Below are 24074 nucleotides of genomic sequence, written 5' to 3'. Positions count from 1 at the left end.
GTTAATGAAGTCTTATTCTGGTGATGGTCTTATACCTAGTAAAAAAGTCATGAAATATAAAAATGGATCTGACAGAGCAAAGTTGAAGCAGGAAAGAATATATAATACAAAAAAGTATCAAGTCATTTTTATCTTGTATAAAGACAGCGTATGCATTCCTGACAATTTCTAGAACATTTCAGGCAGACTGCCCCTTAAATCTTCCTGTCTTGCTCTTTCATGTGACATGATGGAAAAGGAACCACGCCCAAAGTGGTGTACAACACTATGTTAAGATTTACTTTATCCATACACAGACTCATCATTCCCAAATTTAACAGCTGCTCTTATGTTGTCATACTATAGTATAAGACCATTCCACAATAATTCAAGTGGTGCAGCAACTTCCCGCTGATAATTGAACCCTATTTAATTTGTTTTCATTTATATATCCTAAAGTTCCATGCTTGTCTTCTCTTCTCTTTTTATCTTTTTTTTCCCTTCCTTTCCTTATTCTGTATATTTTCTATTACTTTCTCTTACTCCTTCCTGTGACTTCCTACCTTCTCTTTTCCTTTTGACATCAACGCCCTATCTCTCTCTCTCTCTCTGTCTCCCCTCCTTTTCTGTTTTCACCTCCAGTAAGGAGGGGGGTGTGCGGAGCTCGGGCAGCTGTGGAGGAGTGGTCCTCTCTTGCACTGACAAGCTGAACAGACGCACTGTGTTGGTTCGACCGGTCAGCAAGCAAGACACTTTTAACCACTTCTCTGGCTTTTTCCCTCCTGTAAGAATCCAGCTCTTCTCCTTTTTGGTTGACTCTGCTTAACTTCCATTAACAGTGGCTTTAAATACTTGAGTTGGCTCTTCAGAGTTGTTTCTGAAGCCAGTGCTTAATACAGTATGGTTATAAATATTAGCTTTTTTTATATATAAAACAAATTTATTGCATATGTTTTCCTACATTTTCAGTTTCTTTTCCCAAATGCAGAAATGTATTCAGTTATACATTCCTTTAATGCATTTTCCACTGTTGATGGTTTTTTTTTTGCAGACTTAACTCTGGCTTTCTTTTAATTTTGTAACAGTATGAGGGGTTTTTTCTACTTGATGGATATTTTTGTGAATAAACTCCCACAATTATGCTATTTTTATCTGGGCTTAACCCTCATCAGGGCAAATCATTCTTATATATCTCTAAGCAGCTTTACATTTTGTGTGCATTTGCTTCGCTTTATGATACCTTTTATCAGTGTGTTTTTTCCTGTCTCATCATTGGCCAGACGGCAGCAAAAGTCTTGGAGGGTGCTCACCAGCAGCACGGCTTCCTTTCGATAACCTACACTCAGGCAGTCACCAAAAATGTCCGTCACAAACTCACCACCCGGCCTGAGCGGCCAACACGCAGCGGTGCTACAACTGCCAGTCAGCGTTTTGCCTCTGATCCTTTGGCAGACAACTCACCTCAGTACCTGAGAGAAATTCTGCTGACAGCCCAGCCTTTTGATGTGGTGCTCTCGTGTCCATTATTGTCCACCATAGCAGGGGTGTTTCAGGTAGGGAAAAGTGTCTGTCAGTGTCTTGAACTTTAAAGTATAACAAGGCTCTATCCAATCAAAACATGGCTATACATTTGGATAAATATGACTCTCTCTCTCTCTGTCTGTGTGTGTCTCTCTATCTTTCCTTCGCTTATTCACTCTGTCTCTCATTTGCACTACATATTTTTGACCTGTTGTGTTTTTAGGCTACAGTGCCAAGACGCTACAAAGAGCGTGGCAAATCAGGTGGTCAACCGATGAGAAGCCACACATTGACATCTCGGTGTTTGCCACTGATCTACATCAACTCCAGTGTGATCAGGGTCTTCTTCCCTGGGGTACAAGAAAAGGAAACGGCACCTGGTGAGAACACCTTTGGTCCCTTTTCAACGCACAATTGTATTTTTAGTTTACATTTCGTACTATGCAAGTAAAATTGTATACATCTGAAACAGTTTACTTTCATACTGTGTAAATACTAATCTGATATTTCTGCTATATCCACTCAAATGTATTATGTTGCTAACTTTAAATGAGTCCTACCACACATATCCCGTCTTACCTTAACTATAGTCACTTTTTATATTCTTCTTGTTGTTTTTGTTTTTAGCTATGTGCACTTAGGTGAAGCCAAGTAATCTTGTTGTACAGTTTGTATAATGACAATAAAGGCATTCTATATATATTCTATTCTACATAGAAAACTTAACATAAACTGGGACAGTGTCAAAATGCAGGGGGTGATTTACATTTTTAAGCCTGTGAGGGCCCTTTTAATGGCCAGCACATAAGCAGAACCTGAATAAGAGGATACAGAGACATTTGCTTGGTAGAAAAAAAAATACTTCTATCCATCACTTCATAATATAAATACTTTTTTTTTTAATCAGGTTGTATTTTGTTCTGACTTTAAGTAGTTGTGACTAATAGTGGTAATGGGGTACATTTAAGGCTCTTTGGGGCAGGTGAATATATTTACCGTTTTGAGGGTATGTGTGGTATATATCCCTCCATGTTTAATTTATTTTTTGATTGTTCTGTGTAGGCCAAGTAGATCCACATGTGAAAAAAGAGGACACCCTGGTACTGAAGCTGGGTTCCCTCAGCATGGCTCCTCAGGCTGACAACCCTCTAACCCGCACTGTACTGCGAAAAGACATCCACCAGTAAGAACAATTCTCTTCTTAATACAGTATAAACTCACTGTTGAATTGAGAATATGGAATTATGGGGAAGACAACAAGGTTTCCCATTTTTGTTTAAAAAGATAAGGACTATTTAAGAGTGGCTTTCTCAAGCTAAGACAGGCACAACCATTGTTGGAATGATTTTGCCAGTCCTCTTTAAAACTTGGCTATTTCTTCTCTCACTCTTTTAAATGTCTTCCAAATGACAACTATGAAAGGATGAGGGACTGGATCTGCCTGAAAGTTTCACACATTTTGATCAACTACTCTTTCTCTGCTGTTGGTAATGATCGGCACAGTCACACCGCTTTATCACATTCTTCATTCAAAACAACATATTCCTCTGCTAGTTCTGGATCATCACAAATCTTACAAATTGTTGGAGATGACGTTCAAATTATTCTTCCCATAACTCACACTCCATAAAAGCTCTTGTGAGGCAAGTGTGTGAGTGTGTGTGTGAGTGTGTCAGTTCCGTAGTCAGCATAATGATTGTCCTCTAATGGGAGGTTTTTTAGGGTACAGTGGTTGACAGCGCCACATAGTGTTTAAGCTACCAAGATATGACAGAGAGCAGTGAGTGACACCTCAGGGTCTGCCAGGCTCTCCTGCTGAAACACAATACTGTTGACACAAGTTCTCCGCATCATTTGGATCAAAGCTGTTAGGCAGGGAAAGTCTTGACTTCTGAGGGAAATGATTCCACGAAAAACACATTTCCCTTCTATGGGCAGCTGACAAAATCTGGATTGTGTCATAACTGCCTAGAAACCACAGCTCTACAGCCTGTGTATGAGTGTTTGTGTATGACAGAGAGAGAGAGAGAGAGAGAGAGAGAGAGAGAGCAGTTATCAAAATGGGCAAATTACAAAGCTGGCCTACACATGTCAAAATGACTGAAGATACCCGGAACACCTACAGGTTCCCTCCTGGATGCCAGCTGGTGCAGGATAAATCAAAAATAACCAAAAATCATTATTCCAGTAAACACCAGGATATGAGAAATTACACTTCTTTATTACATACACAGATTTCATTCAAGACAATAAGGAACCAATTACACATTTTGCACATTTAACAGTTTCTTCATGTTTGCTCTGTGCCTGATAGCCATCGAAAATGCCTTTAAGTCATGGTGATTAGCTGAGAACAGCTGGGTATTAGTGAGTGTTATTCAATCATGAAATAATGTATAAAAAATGCCTTACATTTCTATACGATAATGAGATAAATTAATATCAGATTACAATTATTAGCCAAGTAAGAAATATGGCTTTTTCATCCATAGTCCAACAAAGGGTGAACACATGCAATTCCGTTAGATAGTATAAAAATGAAGCTACACGAATTGCGTCACATAAAGCTACTTGCACAATTATCAGTAATTACTGGCCAGTTTGTCAGATAAAAGTAGGGCCAAAAACTTTATGGAGCTGCATATGAGAAGTGAGCTGACGAGAGAAAAAATATGCACATGGCTGACTTACGTAGTGTCAAATAAATGAAGCACACTCTGCTTAACCTTTTCAAGATTTCTTCCAGAGAGACCAAGTTTTATACCTCACGTTCACAGCAGACTTTGTAGTGATGCAGCAATAGCAACATGTTTGCGCAGACTTCTGGGGGATTTTTTTTTTTATCCCCAATAGTTCATTGTGCAAAATGGATATTAGTTTATGTAGAAGATACTGGTTTGATTTAGTCTGTTTTCAGGAAAACTATGTCTACATTTATTTGTGAACTTGTTGTTGTCGATGTTGTTATCATGTCGTAGGATAAATGATGATCATGGATGCGTGCATGGAAAATAATCTGCAGTTTTTCTCAGACTTTGACCCTAAAACAGTTAGACCAGCCATGCAATTTTCTCCCATATTTTCCAAAAAAGCTTTGCCTCTAGTAGTTAGAGGACGTGTGGCTCCATGGCTGTGGTGCACACATCTGCTTATAGACGATTGCCTTGTACAGCCCTCCGCAATTGCCTGAACAGACGCTAAAAAGTAGTCAACCACAAGCACATTAATATCAAAATATAGGCACACATGCACTCAGTAATCCCTTAAGTTCCACACATGCATTGTTTCACAGTTAAATGGTCAGTTTACATAAACAAAACGAAAACATATCTGTCACAAATGTTAGCAACAGGCACAGCCATCTTTACAAATGCTCCCACATTTATTCACTCCCTTAACCTCTACATACAGAAGCCAAGAGTCACCATGTCCCTCTCTGCAGTTAAACCCGGGAATTATATCAAACCCCTCTCTGTGTTCAGCCTTCCATTCCTAACTATGCATTATCCTCACCAGCGTTCACATCTGCCACAAAGTTTAGATTGATCGCTCTTCTAAGTGTTATGATCGATAACCCTAACGCTGTCATGTGTTGCATTTGTGCGTAGTTTACTGTGTGCCCCCCACCCCAGTGATGTAAAGCAACTGATAAGAAGAATTGGTAATTGTTCAAACCAATGAAATATGCTCATGTGCCTGTAGCCATTTGTTATAATTCTTTTTAAAGCCCACCACTAATTACATCCGCTCCCATAATTGAGTGACTGATCTAACCAGCCATGCTGTTATTGTCTACTGTACATGCAATTATTGCCTCAGCATGTCTTTAACCATGATTTACTAAAATGCCACCCTGGGAGAAAAGGGCAAGTGTGAGTGCTAAAACAGCAAGCATATGTACACATCCTGACATTATATATCTTGATAGTGTTTAACTAACACTGTTTCTGACCCACCTCAAAGTTTCTACTGCAGCCCTTTCATTGTCAATCTTGTCAGGGAATAGTGTGTACTTATCATTTAGAGTACATTGGCAAGGAGGGAGGTTAAATACAACCAATGACCGTTGTTTAATCCACCACCAGGTTCTTTTGGTAAAAAGTACAAATATTTTATTTAATCATCTGATGTTGAATGTTGTTTCTTTGAGGGAGTGAGTCCCCAGCAGCTTCCTCACTAATTTCAATGGCTTTATGTAAGAATTGTCCTCCCTTCAATTACACTTATTTCTGCACACACTTAGAACTCTCTAACTGTATTTTTAGTGTTTAATGTATCTGTCTTTTTGTGTTTTTGTTATTTCCTCTCATGCCCCCTTTTACCCTTCTCCGATATCGTCATTTTGTCTCCATGTGTATTTGTTATTTCCTTCCTGTCTCGCTTTTCCTCTCTGTTGCTCCAGTGTTGGTTAGACTGGTCCCATCCCAGCACATTGTGGTCAGTGAGCAATCCCCTTATTGCTGTTGAATGGCTGCCTGGCTAGGGCCACATGTATGTCCTAATAAGTGGTTGTGATGGGGATCTCCCCTCCTCAGATAAACACAGCCTCTTGAAGCCAGGCCCCTGGCTGTTAGTAATAAAATTCCCAAGCAATACGTCATGTGCACCATTCTACCCAAGTAACGTCCTTTTAAATGGCAGTCTGTGTATGCACAGATACAAGTGGTGGTGAAACAGTGTACTATTAGTTTCCACTATCTTGTGGTGAGTTACTTATCTGCTAAGAAACTATAGGAAGAGCCGTTTAAGTTCTTTTTGTCTTACAGTTGGATCCATATTGTTATATTTTGGTTTATAAGGTATACATTTCAGCTCCTCACTTCTTAAAAAATACTAAAACCTTTCTTGCTGAAAACTTTAGTCATAGGTTTTTATGAACTTAGTGATGTCAACATTTTTTTAACTGTTGGTCCGCAGTTAAAGTACTTGTAAGATCAGTCATTACACTCCACTCCGCAATGCAGATTTCAATCAAAGATTGTTTAACATATTAGTCAATATTTATGACAATAATGACCTTCCTCGGTTACAACTTCATTATAATAATCAATCTATCATATAGTGTTTTGCAGATGGATAAATGGAACAAATAACATACTTAAGTGGGCTTCATTTTCTTTTTGCTCTGAGCTCTCCTCATCTTTCTTTTCCTCATAAAACCCAGTGTTCCCAGTAAATGATTCATTAGATGCTTCGGTGTACATTTGCCTCATCACTCACTTTAGTACGCTGCCAAGTGCCCCATTTTCTCGTTTGTTTACACCAGCAAAAAGTGCCGGGCTTTGCTTTGCTTTGCTGCTGTGGAGAAGAAGAGCGGCTTGGGCCACACACACTGACAACCATGACCTGCACTTATATACACTGATTTAGGAGTTGCTTTAAAGAATTCCCCAGCTGCTGAGTAGGTTTAATTATAAACCCGAGACATGGCGGTAACTGTAATATCTGTTTAATTCATCACCAGAATTACTGAATGATGTGAACCCTTTCAAGCTACCACTGCAGAAGAGCCAACATAATGAGCAGCATTAATGTGAACACACTTTTGATTGGCCAAGAACAATGATGAAGTTTTGAATTAGTATTTAAAACCTCAAAATTGTCTCTCCCTTGGTGAAGTATATTTCTCTGTGGTGCTTCTGGTATGCAGGAGCATTGTTTAAGAACAGCACAACTGGTGTCTGTGGGGAATACCAAGCCAGAAATGAGCCTTTTTAATTAAAGTTCTCTCCGTCTATTTTGATCTGTTTTTTGTATTCATAATTTACTTCATCATTGCTGACTATTGTGAGACTGAGACTTAAGTATACGTTATCAAAGTTAACCCTTTTTGAAGGTATATGATTGTCTTAATTTGAGAGCACCTACAGTGTGTGAAATGCAAATCTGTTTAGATTTTATGACATAATTCAGTCTTCATTACAAGCTTGTTTTTTTGTTAAGGCAGTAAAGCTGAAACCGAGCTGTCAGAAACTATGTGAAGTAATAATGTTGCTGAACAATGACTAAGGAATCCTGAAGCAACTTCATTCCTGTTTTATTTGGGCCCTCCCTGGAGAATGAAGAAAGAGACATTCAGTTAAGATGATAAGTACAAGACCTTTCCTGGTTGACTGTAAATAACATAACATAACGTTTCTATCCCTTCTTTTTAGCCTCTCTTCCACCCTCTAACATTAGATAGAACAGACTCAGTAAGCAAGCATTGAAGGGTCAGCCAGAATAAACGTTTTTTTGTCAGTCTAGCAAATGAAACACCTGGTGCTTATAATCGCAGAGGGCATATTTCACATCTCTTGACACTCAGGATAAATGCAACATCAAATTGTTTTTACAATGGGGACAGCATCTACCACAAGCGGTTTATACACCCATTTTTATTAAGGCTTGTCCGAGAATTTATGTTTTGGATTATAGCAAAAGCACAGCAGACAGATGAGACTGTGAGTGGGTTCAGAAGGGCTTATGTTGAATCAGTCCTGGGACAAGGTGTTGTAATTTGAACAGGAAGTTTAGACTCAGCCACTGAATACTGCTGTGGCTTTGAGGTTGACTATATCCCCTTTCACAGTTTTTTTGTTACGATAAATTGATATTTGTTGTCATTTTCTGTGGGAACCAGTGTGATATATAGACGACTCTGGCTCCTATACTATACAGCTTTCGTATCATATAACATGCAAGCTTACTTCCTGGAGGACTAGAAATTGCCATATGCCTTCACATGTAGAAGAGTGACAGGAAGATTTGGTTTGTGTTAGTGCGGCGAAAGTTTCAAGAGCCCAGGAAGCAAGATGAATAGTGAGTGTTAGTGCATTTCATCTGTGGACCAGAATACCTGACCGCTGTGTCCAACAAGGCCAACCACTCAGTATGAGGCTATCAGTCTTCAAAAGGCTCTACTCCTTTAAGAAGACAGCCAGCAGTTCTTCTTTCTGTCAGACCACAACGCTCCAACTGATGACGACCACTTGAATTCATTTAAAGGCTGTATACAATCAATGGTTAATAGCTGCATTTTTTACCTTTGTGTCATCTCAAATATTCATTCTCTCATTTTCTGTGCATCTCATTCCACTTATCTTGAATTAGAGAGCTTTTTAACCGCAGCGCTACACTTTACCCAACTGTGTTTACCCGACAATGTCTTGTGCTGCTCATGAGCAGAGAGCTGTGTACAGCATCCTCTGTGCTCTGTTGTGGTGTCTGCTGACTTCTGTGTACAGCCTGTGGTTCATTCCATAAATATCTGTGGCCTCTGTGATGTTATTCTCAGGCCCTCTGCAGTGTGAGAAGATTGCACCACAACACTTGTACTCCTCGGCCTGCAGTTAGAGGTTTTGGGGGATTAAGAGGGAGAAAACCCCAGCTTTGGCCCTGCTGCTACATTTTTATGGCCATTTTATGCACATTATTCGGATGTAGTGTGCAGTGAAGAGGAGAAGGGGGAGAGAATGGGATATTAGGACTAACCACAGGAGAATCAAACAACTATACCACAACTTATTTTTGCTCTCTCTTTTTGGCACACAGTGGTATGGCAATGTTAGTGTGTTTCTCTGTAGGTCCACGCGTCCAACACAATCCAGCAAGGAAATTAAAAAAAATTAACTTTGCAACTGACATGCAAAGGGGACCTATGTGGTCATTTGTAAAATCATGATCTTTCCTGTGGTGTTTAAAAAGGCTGCACACAATCTACACAATGTGTTTAGAAATATGTGTTTAAGTATTGCATTGATTGATGTATGTATTTTCTTGGGATGCTTATTATGACCTCTGTAGTCAAACCATGGACTTAATATGCAAGAAATCTGAAAATATGAAAGTAGGTGTGCCCTTAATTTAAATGATCATGTTGTGTTCCGAAAGGAATGAAATCAGAACAGTTCAGTGAAGTTCATTGTAACATCATGTGTAGGCTGGCTGACATTTTCATTCGCTCATTAAATAATATTTCTAAAATGAATAATTAGATAAACATGAATTTTTAACAGTTTTATGCTCCCATGAGTGTAGGTCCTTCAGTGGCTGAACAGGTCGCACCAAGAAAACTCTTTTGTACATTAACTTTTTTTAAGAGAAACAGTTTAGGTTTAATATCATGGTCTGTCCTTCGATGTTTAAAGCAGTTGGATACAATTTACCAAAATAATTTCTCAATACTGAGTGTGGGCAGGTTATTTCACCCTTCTATAAGTTAGCTGAAAAATCCAAAGTAAACTGTAAATTCTCTTTTCTTTTACAATCAGACTTTGTGTTGATGCTAAAGCCAGGGAGCTCTGCATTCTTGGTTTGGTGGCACTCAAGTTAACAGGCCTTAATTCCAAGCTTCCCGGAAATGACTCTTGTGTTTTTGTCATTCTGCTGTCACTGTGCTTGAGATGCATGCTGACAGAGGCAGCAGGGATCACCCATCAGCTGTCCAGCACTCATAAAAGGGCCTGATCCAGAGGTTGACCGCCTGGCTGTGGGGCTTCACTTCAATGAGAGTGCCTGTATGTGTGTATTAGTGTGAATGGTCCATCCTGAAGCAGGATACAAAGGTTCTAAGAATACACCCGTACCAACAAACCTCGGAAGCCATGTGTTCAGCTGTGGCATGTGTTACACACATTCAACCATGTTACCCTGTCGGAGGCTGATGTGTGTGTGTGCGTGTGTGCGTGTGTGTGTGTGTGTGTGTGTGTGTGTGTGTGTGTGTGTGTCCATGAAGTTGTTAGTGCATGTGTTCTGTGTAACTTCCGAGCCCTGAACATTGTTGTGTTTCAGTTTCCTTTCTCTCTGTTCATGACATGTTGATGTTCTGGCATCCTGTGTGGTGGTTTGAATGAAATGCTGTTAAACTGACATGATGACTCGAACTGGACACTCACGCTTCAGTAGCTAAAGGCCAGGTGGACTGTCAGGGGATTCTAGAATACCACATTGTCAGTCTTTCCAAGTGGAGACACTGACTGATCATAGGCAAATAATGATGTGCATAGATAGGCCCGCTTAATAGTAAGAATAGTGGCATCAATGCATGATCATAAATGTGACTTTTTTCTGCTAGTGTGTTGTATGTGTGACTGTGCGTATGCGCATCTGTCAGTGTGTGTGATCAGCAGTTTCTCTGCCATATTGCATTTATCAGTAGACTACACAGTAGCCTATCAGACGCAGCAGAGGCAATTTGAGGATCGAGTAAAAGAATAAAAGAGAAAAAAGAAGTTAACCTCAAGAAAGAAGGAATGTGCAGATGCTTTCAAATGTCCATGTGTGAAGCCACAAGCTCTTTTGTGGCTCTTGGAAGCCAATGTGAAACCAGTGGCGTAATTGCCTAATGATTGTGTAATAAGAGGCACATTACGGCCCCAGGAGGCCTCACCAGACTTGAAAGAACCAAAGGCTGGCACTAAAGTTGGTTAAGGACTGTTTTCTTCCTCCTAGTCTCTACCAGTTGTTTTTACCCAGTCCCGCTACATACCAATAGATTATTTTATGTGTAGTGTATTATCATCTCTTCCACATGTGTTTGATTAGTTCCTCTCTACCCACATGCTTGGTTTTGTTTTTCCACATCTCAACTATCTTGCTTAACATAAATATTCCTTTTGAATGTGCAACTAAATGTATTGGATTTTGGAAACTGTATTTTAGTTCCCCTCGCAGTAGTTTTGCAGTTCGGTACAGAATTGTTTTTATTCAATTAAGAACTGCGATTAGCAGGCTGCCCAGTTTGTTCAGTGTTAGCAGAAGCTTTGCATTACAAGCAAGCATGTGTGTGTGTTTGTGTTTGTATGTACTGTGTTTTGTGTGATGAATGTCTGTCATAATATTTCAGATGCAGGTTTGTGAGAACAACAGAGGGAAATGTGAAGCCACCATGTAGACAACTCTACTGTGGTGGTCCCCTTTCTTCTCTCATTAACTCACCCCCCACGCCGATACACACAAAACAGCCTAACTTTATGCATGTACAGTTCTTTTTTGCACATGTAACCCCTGAACATTTTTTTTGTGACTGGAGCAAATCTACTCTGCTTCATATATTTATTCTGAAATGAAATATCAAACTGTTGGCATGACTTCCATCCATTCATCGGGAATGAAGAGCAGCCAGTGATTAAAGCATCATTGTTTCCCCTTTTATATTTTTCCATCTCCTCTTTTTTACAGCTGAGAAGGCAGCTGAAAGGCTGAGAAGAGTTCTTTCAGAGGCCCCACATTATGCCATGGTAATGAGTGATATTAATAGCATTCAAAAGCCACAATAGAGATCTTTAAAGGAGTGGAAGGCTTGTTTGAAGGCTGAGGGTGAGATCAAGCTAACACACATATGTTGGAAAGGCAAAGAGAGACCTATATCGCAGTCTGGCATGTCAGAAGTATTGATTCACTCACACAGTGTGTCACACACTAACTAACATAGTCAGTAGTTCATGCAATTATCAATGCAGACAATTGTAAACTAACTACAGACAGAAAACTAGGACCCTAAGGGGCCAGGTATGTGGAATGTCAGGTTATTTTTGCATTTCTATCCAGGAGTTCTTCAGTTTGTAAGAGTCATTCAAAGATGCAGATGCTCATGAGATGGTATTTGCATTATATTATTTTGGAGAATAGAATGAGTGTTTTTTTTCCTCTCTCAGCTCTGCTCTGTACTGTATAAAACTCTTCTTTTTTTTTCTTCTTTTTTTTTTTTTAATTATACCTGGTACCTGTAGTGTGTAATATACAGTATGTAAACATATCCAATAAACTGTTAGTTAGTTTTAATGAGTTTTACTTGGGTTTCTAAGTCTGTTCTAACAGAACAAACATCCCCTCTTCCTGTTTCAATGCTACTGTAGGTTCAGCCCCCTACAAGTCGATATTAGGAGAACAGATGGAGCGAGTTCAGGAGAAGTAAAATGCTTTTCTTTATAAACTTTATAAAAACTTTACTGTATTTACATTTTATCAACTATTTCCTATGATGTTCATAATCTGCGTGATCAGCCCTATGGCAGTGGTTTATCAACAGCATTGCGCCTTCTTGTAGCGCTTGTCACTCACATGATCTGCCTCTTTATAATTGCAGCAGGTGTGACCAAAAAAAGGGAACACACCACAGCACATGTGCTCCATAAACAGCCTGCATATGGAGCCATAGATTGAGTCACAACTCGGGCTGCCGTTTTGTCAATAAAACAACTTCCAACTAATTTGAAACGGAACGTGACAGGGTAATATCAGATCAACGCTTGCCATCAAGCAAATTTATTTTCAAGAGTTAGCGATGATTGAATTTTTGAGACCATTGTGTGTGACATATTGTGAAGTTGATCCCTAAATGATATATTGTGCAGATTTTCTGTGCTGTATTTCTCTAGTTTGCCAGAGATTATTCTATACTATCTCTCTTTGCAAAGCTTCCTTTGTTCTCCCCGATTCTCCTCCTGATCCCATCACCTGCCTATCCTCCTTTTTCCTTAATCTCTGCTTCATGTTCATGTATGAATATTTTATACATATGCCCTTTTCTGATCTTCCTACTCACCTTTTTTGTTTGGCCTCCTTGTTGATCCATCCCTCAACATTTTGTTCTGGTCAGCTCATAAGATGCTAAGAAACTTTTTTTTGCCACCAGTTATGCAAACCATCACCTCTATTTCATTACACCTTGACTGAAGTCATTTTATGCATACAGAAGCATTACTTATTCCCTAATCCCCCTTTCCTCCCCTCTTTCCTTCCCTCCTTCATAAACAGCTTCCCTCACTCAAACACTTTCCCTCCTGTTCAAAGCTTGTAGAGCTCATGATTACTACACTAGAAGACCACACTACACTCACTACAAATGGTTCTAAGCATGTAATTTTGTCAAGCCTAGTGTGTCATCACACACTTGACATTTAGGGCTGGTTGGACATGAAACTAAAATATTACTTCCTTTTTTAAGACTTAACTTCAAAATGTGGCACATGACAATGTCAGGCTCTTTAACAAAAACTCAAAAGTTTAACAGTTAACCCTGACCTGATGAGAAGCAGATGTGCTTCTACCTTTAAGACCTGATGACATGTTTAATAAGGCAATGAACATAAGTGCAATGGAAATTTTAATTTACAGTTAAAGCCAATAGTTTTAAGCTTTCAAATGTTTTGTTTTTACCACTGCACCACTGTTTTGTGTATTTTAGTTTACATTGTTAGACTAGGTGAGCAGTCTCATTAATATCTAACTTGCTCTTCTACATTAACTGCCTTTTTTATTTATTTGAATTTTTATATTACATTTATATATAATCAATCAATCAATTTCTTTGTCACGCTCCCATTCCATTTTTAACCTCCTCTCCATTCTTCCCTCCCTCTCTGTCCCCGAATCAGGGGCATCACTAGTCTAGTTAGGTGAGCTCAGAAGTTCACTCCACACGTGAGATTTCCTCAGTTAGAAGGGAAAAGAAGAAAAACTCACATATAGAAATGACACTATGTATAAATACAGTCAGCGGTTTGGATCAATGCAAGCAGAATTATAAACACTAGCTCTACAGAGAAGGAAGAATTAGCTGCAGAAGGAAGCATGTGCGCTCCAGATTATTGTAATTATTCAATGTTTTTTTTTTCTTGCTGACATAAAAGTATTTGAATCTATCTCATGAAAAAGCTGTAATATTGCTGTGGTCTTTGGCCACACCAGTGCATCTTTAGTTTCATTATGTGAGCGCATCCTCCAGTGAGTCATTTCATTTGTCATTGTGTTTGCTGTTTGTTTTTGGCTGGAAGAAACTTTAACAAGAAAATAACATTATTTAAGGTCAAGCCAAGTATCAATTAGAGGGAATCATTTTTAGCTATATGATTCAAAGACATTCTAGCTGTTTGTGTTTGAGCTGTTTGTCTGCTAAACTTGTGGAATAAGTGGGAACCTTGTGAAATATGGCCACCATGTCACAGAATTTGTTTCAGAAACAATGAATGTGTAAACAACTTCAAAGCCCTCTGACAAAGACACTTATTTTCATCGGTCAAAATGAGAATCTTTTAAGTGCACAAGCTGTGCCTGTTTGTATCCTAATGTGCATTTGGCTTGACAATGTGAAATTAATTTATCAATATGAAGCTGAAAAACAGTAGTGGTTCATGTTGTTGGATCATAAAGTGACCCTTTAGCAGTTCAATAAATACCCTTCCTGCCAGAGCATGACTGGACTAAATCACAAAACTGCAGACTGAAGAGACTCAGACTAAATTGGTAAGGGACTCGCATCATATTTTGAATGCACAGCACACCTGCTTCTGCATTTGAGTGTTATGTTTTTGGGTGTTGTGCTTTCCAACTTTGCCAAAGAATTTTGGTCTTTTCGCTTTTGTTCCTAAATTTATGTTAATTAATTCTGATCGAGTGTATTTTTGATCTCTAAGACTAACGCACCCAACAGCTTCGCATTTGAAATGGTTAGAGGAGTATGTACACCATGGGTTGCTTAGGTTTGGGATTTTTCGTCAATATTAATTACATTTGACCTCTATTTTTTTCCATTAATTGTTAATTAGTTTTTAACGATAGTTTTTTATTTTGCGAAAATGCTTAGTTTAGTGAAGTTTTTACAAGTTTTAGTTTTTTGTCTCTGTATCGTAAATGGTTCAGAAAGATATCAAGCAATTTGCCCTATAAGATAAAGTGCAAGTAAGGAAAAACATTCTTAACTTTTGCAGTCAGAAAGCTCATCCAAAATTGAAACTGATGTGGATAAAGTAAAGACAGGCGATGCATATATGTATGTATCACTCAATACAATATGGTAGAATCCAAAATGAACACTAGGGATATTTTCTTCACAATTTCATTCATCTGGGTTATTTTTGTACAATGAAGTTTTGGTTAGCTATAATTTTTTGGTAAAGCCATGTTTTTAATTTGGGTACAGTTAACAACACTATATTATACATTTGAGTTTTTCCATTAGTTGTCATTTATATAGTAACCTCATTTATGATAATGCACTATTGTTTTCTTTTCTGACAATCTGTACACCATGTATCATACACCATGTGAGGTGCAGCTGTTACTGTTATGTTGCTGCCCATTAATTATCATCAGTCTACTTGAAAATGCATCAGCTGGAATAAAGCGTTTTTGTTTTTAGGGACTGTTTTCAAAGAAGTTCTTTTCACTTCAGGACTTGCAAATCTGACTAGTGAACACAAGGAGTGTCTTGCCATATACTAGGTACTTACTTTGGATCTTTTCCTCCAGAGAAAAGTGTCATTTTCCATTAAGGTAGGTTTCTGTTGCTTGCTGAAACTGTCTCTGTGTGAGGACATGCCAGATCTTTGGCGACTCCTGCAATGTTCCCTACTGCAGGCAGTTAAAAATAATCTATTCCATGCATATGTTTTGTGATTAATTAAAGATAAGGCCTTGAGAAGTAAAATAGTGGTTTGATTACATCATTGGGAAATTGCTTGGTGGGGACACAAATATGGTTTCAATCTGAGGCCTTAGGAAGTAAGTGATGCATTCCCCTCACACCTCAGCATCAGGGACCCGCTGTCAAAACTCTGCCTGACATGCTTTATGAAAGCAGCATTGAGCATAGAGGAAACACTTCAAATCTGTTGGTGCTAACAGAGGAAGTGATTTCACAAGAACCAGTCCCCTTACTTTTCATCGCTCATCCTTGACTACACAAAGACACACAAATGATTTGAGTAAAAAGACTGTTGCATACACATAGACACAAAACTGACAGCCATTTTCAGCAGATACAACCATTTTCACAATAAGTATTCTGTACTGCAAACTATGTGAAGGCAGTAGCAGAAGAACTGCACTGTTAAGATTACTTTTAAGAAGCATTTTTTTTTAAATAATTCACTGCCAAGACATGCAGATAAGGCATTGTTTTGTTTTATTGTGTTAATAAATGGTTTAGTGTGAGATTTGAACCAAGCAGATTTTACATAACCACTAAATCATAGAACACTATGAAAGATGATTGGTTTGATAGTCTTTGACTTGTCTGTATGAAATGCACATCAGCCAACGGCCAAATGAAATATCTGCTCTGTTAACTGATCATGCCGTGAGGGTGGTTTAAGCTAGAGATGAGCCCTGCTGGTATTGTATACAGAAGAAGTGTAATAGTTTCCCTCTAAGATCTTGTGTAAATACGATACAATTGGTTGAGTCTTTAAAGTGCAATCAGCCTAATGAATAACAGGCTTCTGTTGGGGCCGCAGTAAAGAAGAGTGATGCCTTTGGACTACAGAAAGATGTTATTGAGTTTTTTCCTTGGGAATTTTCTCAGTAATAGAAAGACACAATGCAGCAAAGTAGCAAATTATGTTTACAGTATTTTGTGCTGAGAAGTTAAAAAAAATAGCGACTTAAATTGTAAGACTTCGACAAAAACAACAAGTATAACAAATTTATCAGAAACATTATATTAGCAAAAGTACAAAAATCCTTGTGTGACTGCTATTTTTTAACTGACTCTCAATGTTCCACGTCATCATTTTCCCATCCAAAGGCTGCTCGGCACTCTAATTCAGAGCCTTAATTACTATAATTGGTAGATGCAAATTAACTGCAATTGGACTTGACTGGTGTCATAAATCTGCAACCCAGAATGGCTGGCAATTCAGAGTGGACCACCATAGGCAAGGGTGCTTAACTTACTAAGTAATTGCAAGTTTCATGAATCATAAAGGTTATGAATCCCCCCCATCTTTCAGACCCAGTGGGATTTTTCTTTTAGCCACTGAGCCATTGAGGAGCTGGTTTCTAATGAGGTTAAGCTGATAATACTTTGATACACTGACAAAGAACATCAAAAGCTAAATAATGTTTTTTTTTTTTTATATATATATATGGGTGAGCTTTACTGGCAGCTTTGCTAAAGGTCTTTGCATCTAAGATGTTTCTGTTGTATTTAAACAAGGTGATACAGACCTTTCAAAAATGTTAAATGAGAAAGTATGACATTCACTGTAAGTGTTTCACAAAGTTTGTGCTACATAGGTTCAAATACTCATGGTCTGCTCAGAATTAATTACATGTAAAATTGACGATATACAGCACTTTTGGATCTCAGTTTGCTTGACTTTGGCGAATTTAGTCTGATAGCCCGGGAAACGGAAAATCAGTAAGTATGTTCTACAAGGGGAGCAGACACAGAGGGCCTATGAAGTCTCAAACATCCATACACACATTTAGGTTCACTCCTGCCTCTGTTGAATGTGTGCGTTGAATGTGTAAGGCATGAATATAATTTAGTCGTTGGGGAAATGGAGTGAACAACAGGTCTGAGGTTGTGGGCTCAGGTTACTGGTTTCCGAGTGACGAGATCCAGAAGCCAGCAGAGCTTGGTAATGCCCTGGTGCTTCCTGCCTCACTGGTCAGGACCAGGGGGTACAGATAAAAAGGAAAGGATGGAATTTTAGAGAGGAAGGTGGAAGGCCGTTTAAATCCAAGAGCCATGGTACACTATGCCCCACAGGATCCCCTCGACCAGATGCTAAATCACAGCCCATTGCTTCCACACTACCATCAGGCCCTGAGTCTAAACCAGATCCCATGTGGTTGGTTTTACAACCTTGAACCATAGTTCGTCTTCAAAACCTCGGCATGTTAACCAGCCTTTCCAAAGATCCCACTTCTGCTTGTTTTCAACAAGCCCTTTTACTTATTTACCCTCTGTTTTTTTGTCTGTGTGGTTGTGTCTTTTTAATATTCATTAAGGTTTTTCCCTTTCTTATCCATTAAATGAATTGTGCACGTTTTATGTTCTGTGTTTGATATAGTTTGACTGGTCCTGCAGCATAGACGTTCCTAAACTTGTTTCACCTTATGCCTCCTTGGGGAGCTTTGCAGTGTGTATCTGCATGAGCTCGTTTGGCATGTATTGTTTTTAGATTTGCAGATGTTATTGCTATTGTGTGGGTTATTTGGTACCTGCTACATGATAAGCACCAAGAGCTCCCATTTTTTCACTTATTAGCAAAAGTCATGATATATGCTCTGCCAGGGAAAATCATGAAGGTAATTTACACTAAACACTGGACCATAATTAATTGAACATGTGTACTTATCTACATATAAGGGAGCCCTGGATTACTCATTTCTCGTCTTGTATTCACAATGCATACCATAGCCATGACTTTATTTTTTTTTTCTGCTGTTCCCCATAAGAGGTTTGAATGCATCGTGGCTATAACTTGAAGTCATAAAGATATTGGATTAGAGCCCTCATATAGCACAGTAACTTTTAAGGCTCAAATAGTGGTTTAATGTGTCGGAGGTCTACATTTTTTGTTAAAAAAAATAGCCATAAAGGCGATGGCACAGAAAGCTGTTACTGCAATACTTTTGATCGTTTTTTATAAATAGCAGAATTTTAAGATAAAAAAAATCTGTGGTCTTTTGCGGCAATAAAAATAAGTTTGGCCCGAGAACAAGGGCATAACTAAGTACTTCAGCTTGAGAAAAATTCTCCTCTACTCGCCCTACCCCCTTCTCTTCTCTCCTCCCTCGCCCTCCTCATCTGCTAAAGCATGTCATTTATGACATGTTATTTTAATTTCCTCCATATTTTCCACATGGTAGTGGCAGGCAGATGTCTCATAATGGCATTTGAGACTGAGCAGAAGGGTGTGTTCCACCTGCCTTGCTCTGTATGTTTTTAGTTCGTCAGTGTATACGGTGGGCAGTGTGAGTGCTGTGCTTTCACAAGGCATTCTCTGATTCCACTTGGCCAAGCAGTGTGGTCTTCACATGACCAATCAAATATGTCAAACCGCCAGTGTTTTCTCCCCACATGTACAACAAGAAAATCTGGCTTCAATTATTATTGCACCCAAGGGGAACTTCCAAAATTCCTCCCCTCCTCATTTGTCAGAAATGAAGTTCTCTTGTTTCCTGCGATTGGCTGAAATATGTCTTTTGATATTAAATCACACCAGTTTCCACTGGCTGCAAGACCAAGACAAATGTTTATCATATTTATTTATGTCATTGAAGATGACCCTATAGCTCAGCAATGCACACACTTGGCTGCTGACTTCCAAATGTTGATTGTGACTAAAAGAGTAAGTAAGCTGAAGTTAAGAGATAATTTGGAAGGGTATGATGCAACTGAGGTTTGTTTAATGTGAAAAATACAGTTTAAGGTTGGGGAGGGTGATAGAGGTACTGTTACAAAAGCTCTAATGAATCTAGACTGACACATCCCACCCAAATCTTACAGGGCTCTTTGTTTGATTTATGGTATACTCTGTTGATAAATGTGGTTCCAAATGTTGATTAAGGATCTTTTTCCCTTATTTGTATGTCAACAAATCCAGCTTAATCCAGTTATACACCTCTGATCTCCCATTTCCATTGCTTTTGTATTTGGTGCTTATTGTCATAACATCACGCTCTTGTTGAGGCCTTCCCAGTGTAGCTAAGGGAGGAAAATGCTATATGAAAATTGCCATTGACACTGCCGAAAACAAATAGAACTACTCATGCTGCTGCCACATCTGCAGCCATTTTAAGCCCTTATTTATACCATTTAAGCTCTCATTTGAATTCACCAGCACAAATAAACATATCATAACAAAGGGAAAGCTCTGATGTCATATGCAGATGTTGAATTTTGATTATTCCTTTGCCTTGTGAATTTGTCGGGATATTGTCTCTCAAAGGCAGAATAGATGATATCATTTTTCTTGGCTCTGATGGGACAGTGTTTGTTCTCTTTACTTTTACAGTAAATTTTCAGAAGAAGCCCTGCCCAAGCCTGACATATCTCTACATCTCTTTTACCATATTACAGTTTGTGTATACTAGAGAGGTCCTCTGTTTTTGTATAAGAAATAAAAACAGAGAGGCAGTGGAGAGCCAACGTCGTTAGACTACTGACTCATACAGGGGCATGAGCAAAAATTGCAACAATTGATAAAATGGCAAAAAAAAAATAAAAAAAATAATGGGGGATTATTTATCTCAGGTTTAGCTTTGAGATTACTAGTTTTACACTGGTTTTTGAAAGCATTCTCCTCTGGTGCAACTCCTCTGGTGCAAACTGCTATGAAAATCATGGGTGTTAAAAAAAACAACTGTCTCTCCAAACACTCCACAAACAGTCTGTTGTTAGACAGGCACAGAAAATAGTGTCTGACGAGACCCTCTGGTGGAAGATTCAGGGTCCCTCACAGCCAGGCTTAACCGCCATAAACACGTCCCTTAATACTCTGATTAAGAGGTAAAGTAGGATGATGTGCCAGAGGGTCATTCAATGTCAGTAGTGTAGGAATGTGTTTTTTTATGTATAGGTGGAATTGTCAAGTGTTTTATATGATCTCTATTTAAAGTGTAAATTAAGTGTAAATTATTTATGAACTTTTTAATTGTCTTGCAGGACAGAGTTCAAGAGAAATGTTCCCCTTGGGGACAGTAAAGTATCTTATATGATCTTAGAGGCGATGCTTTGTTTAGAAATCAACATGCAAACTTAGGCTACTGAACCACTTAGTAACAACATCACAAAAGAACTCAGTCCAAGGACTTGCACTGCGTTGCACCAGTCATGCATGAGTTCAGACATTGCCCAGTTTTAACATAGATTTTCCAAGATTTTCTAACTTCTCAGAGTTTACACATTACTCACATCTAAGGGTTTGCACGAGTTAAAAATTACAATTGCAAAATTGCTCCAAATAGATAGTAAAGTCCTCTGTAAAATGTGTTTGTCATGGTGCATCGTTTTGTAAATGGTGATAAGTTGGAGGATACGGGGGAGCACAGGCTTTTGTTTGGTGCCAGCAGTGTGTGCTCCTTGATCGATTCCATCACTCATAAATGTCTTATTCTGTTCAGGGACAATTAGACACACGAGGGAACACTGTAGCAAACACTGCACATGTGGACTTACTGCATAATTTAAGACACAATAACACATAGCTGGTGCAACAGGCCACTGGTTATAGAGCTTCTTTACTGATAGTAGCATGTAAGTATTACAGACTGTCTGTTGTACGCCTGAAAACCATAAAATACAGCTCACTAACACAACCACTTACCATCATTTTCACATGCTTGCTCATGGTGCCTCCTGCAACATGTACAGTATACAACCCTACAATCGGATTTTTTTAAGTGACTCAACCTGATCCCTCTCTTCCCTCCAGACGTGCATTGAACCTGGGCATCCTGCGTGACCCCGGTTCAGAGGTGGAGGACCGTCAGTATCAGATCGATCTACAGTCCATCAACATCGGCACAGCTCAGTGGAAGCAACTCAAGCCCGAAAAGGAGGGAAACAAAGGAGGAGTGTTAGCAGAGAGTGAGAGAAGCTCCCAAAACCCAGCCCTGGAGTGGAACATGGCCAGCAGGTCTGAGAAATATTCATTTCTTGCATATTTAGACTTAGAGTGAGACTGTGTGTTAAGATCATTCAAATAATCACACTGCATAAAAAAGCCATTGGTAGAAATTAATTATTGTTTGAAGCATCCACTGCAAAGTAGTAAATATTCAACACCAGAATAGTTTCATCCTGACTTTCCCAACAATCAGCTTTTTATCAGACTGCTTAAACAATGCTTTCTCATCTCGAATATCCAGTTCAATCATTGATTATTGTTAACACAAGCGCAGGCACATTGCACAAGCATATTGTTTACAAACTGCTCAGTTCTGGACATCACAGTCAGACACGAAATTCTGTGGTCTTTTAAAACGTGTGACTGTGAGTCATAAATCAGGTTGCAAGAAGAACTCTGTTGCAATAACAGTTGTTAACTTGTTGACACACTTTTTAAATCAAAAACACAGACATTGCTGTTTAACAGTAATGTTTTTGCATCTTATTCATCGATAATATGTATCCTCACAAGCCTGCTCTACTAACTTTGAACTTTATTTGAATCAAACTATAAGAAGCACAGCAAATATTATTCACATTTCTTTTAGATTTCATAGTTACACCCTTACACAGGTGCTGTGTGGAGGATCTTCTTTGAATGATGCAGAATGTATCAGATCAATCTTGATGTGCGAGCAGCTTGTAGTTATTGAGTTAGCTGCCTTTTATAGAGCTGTTTCATGCACAGTCATAATTACAAACCCTGTCTTTTTTATAGACTCAGGAGCTAAAACAAGCACAAGTGTAACAGACTGTTTGGCCATGTATCCATTTTTCCACTCATGTTTTGAGAGGGAACAGGCCCCAAAAATCCAAGACTCACAGGCAAAGAGTCCAAATTTGTTTCCTGTCAACTAAAAAGGGGCCTTATTGAAGACTTCTGTACAGAATCAACATAGGCCGGATTTAGACTGAGTGCTCATAGATTAGAGTTTAAAGAATGCAAAATGAAATACACACCGTTCAGTTACATACACACTGAGAAACCTCTTCATACTCATGTTGAAAGCTATTTTTACTCTTCGGTAAGGCTCTATCACTTACACACACACACACACACACACAAGCACATGCACACAAGCACATGCACACAAGCACATGCACATGCACACAGAATGACAAGGATGACCACCACGGGCATCAGCAAAAACTTAAAACCAGCACAGCCCTTTTATCTGAACATTCATTTCATTATAACACATACTCTTGTAATATAGCCATAAGTAAGGTCCTTTACCTGCTTTTTGTAAACATAACAATGAGCATGATCTTGTTACCTGCTCTTTCGTTAATGTTAACAGACAAACAGTAAGGTCCTTTACCTGCTTTTGTAAAGTGTCTCGAGATAACGCCTGTTATGAATTGACGCTATACAAATAAAGATTGAATGATTGACTGATTGACTCTCTCACAGTATGAAAATGTTACTAGTAATCCCCACAGATTGAAAGTGGAAAATGCCCAGAAAATACATTACAAAGTTAGTAGTCAGTTAGTTATTTAACCTTTTTCGGTTTGATCTATTATATATTCTAAGGCAAAAATAGGTCAATCCCAGATTCTGTGCATTAAGGTGCTAATAATACTAGTTATCATTTGTTTTAAACTTGTGTATGAAGGTTTTGGATTTTCAAAAATGATCATGTCGTTTGAAGGTGACTTGTTACAGAGGCCAAAGTTCAAAACTAAGGAAGCCTTTTGGATAAGAGCTGAAACATCTTGTAGGGTTTACACACTTGCAGAACACTCCAGAAAATACTATATACAGTATATGCTGTATATGTGAACACAAACAGGCAACTGACTTCACCCGGAGTTTCTCCTCTCACACCCCAAGTATTATTATTATTTTTTTGCATCAAGTTCAAATGGGCTAATAAAGAGAACACCACAGGATGTAATCAGGAGAATTCGCCTTGTGCCAATCGGAGGGGGCAGACCCCCTGCCCCCCCTCCTGTCTGACAGTCTCCCGTGCAGATGTGAACAGCCAGGTCAGGAGAATATCCTGAGCAGTTATTTATATGTTTTCAGGACTAGAAGTCTTTAAACAGCTTCAAGGAATTAAATCATGCTGAAAAAGTTGGTGTGGGGTTTTTAAGTTAGTTTTTTCTTAATTTGTACTTTCTGTTGGCAAGAAAAACAAAACAGTGTGATTATGGTTGCTACTCTGTTTCCCAACTTCTCCAT

At 38.8% G+C, this 24074-nt stretch overlaps 1 protein-coding gene across 5 annotated transcripts in view; it reads left to right on the top strand.

Annotated features, from left to right (window-relative positions):
- vps13b (vacuolar protein sorting 13 homolog B) overlaps positions 1 to 24074 on the top strand; it is a 265939-nt gene that overhangs the window by 144306 nt on the left and 97559 nt on the right. For all 5 annotated transcript variants that reach the window (XM_079344752.1, XM_079344753.1, XM_079344751.1 and 2 more), the window contains 5 exons: positions 622 to 763; positions 1260 to 1532; positions 1724 to 1880; positions 2563 to 2683; positions 21651 to 21854. In XM_079344752.1, coding sequence (XP_079200878.1) covers positions 622 to 763; positions 1260 to 1532; positions 1724 to 1880; positions 2563 to 2683; positions 21651 to 21854 — 897 coding nt within the window. The remainder of the gene's footprint in view (positions 1 to 621; positions 764 to 1259; positions 1533 to 1723; positions 1881 to 2562; positions 2684 to 21650; positions 21855 to 24074) is intronic.

Source organism: Symphodus melops (genome assembly GCF_947650265.1).
Source record: "Symphodus melops genome assembly, chromosome: 5".
In the NCBI taxonomy this organism is placed as follows: Eukaryota; Metazoa; Chordata; class Actinopteri; order Labriformes; family Labridae; genus Symphodus; species Symphodus melops.
Note: the sequence above shows the minus strand (reverse complement) of the source record. Positions and strands in the feature narration are given on the sequence as shown.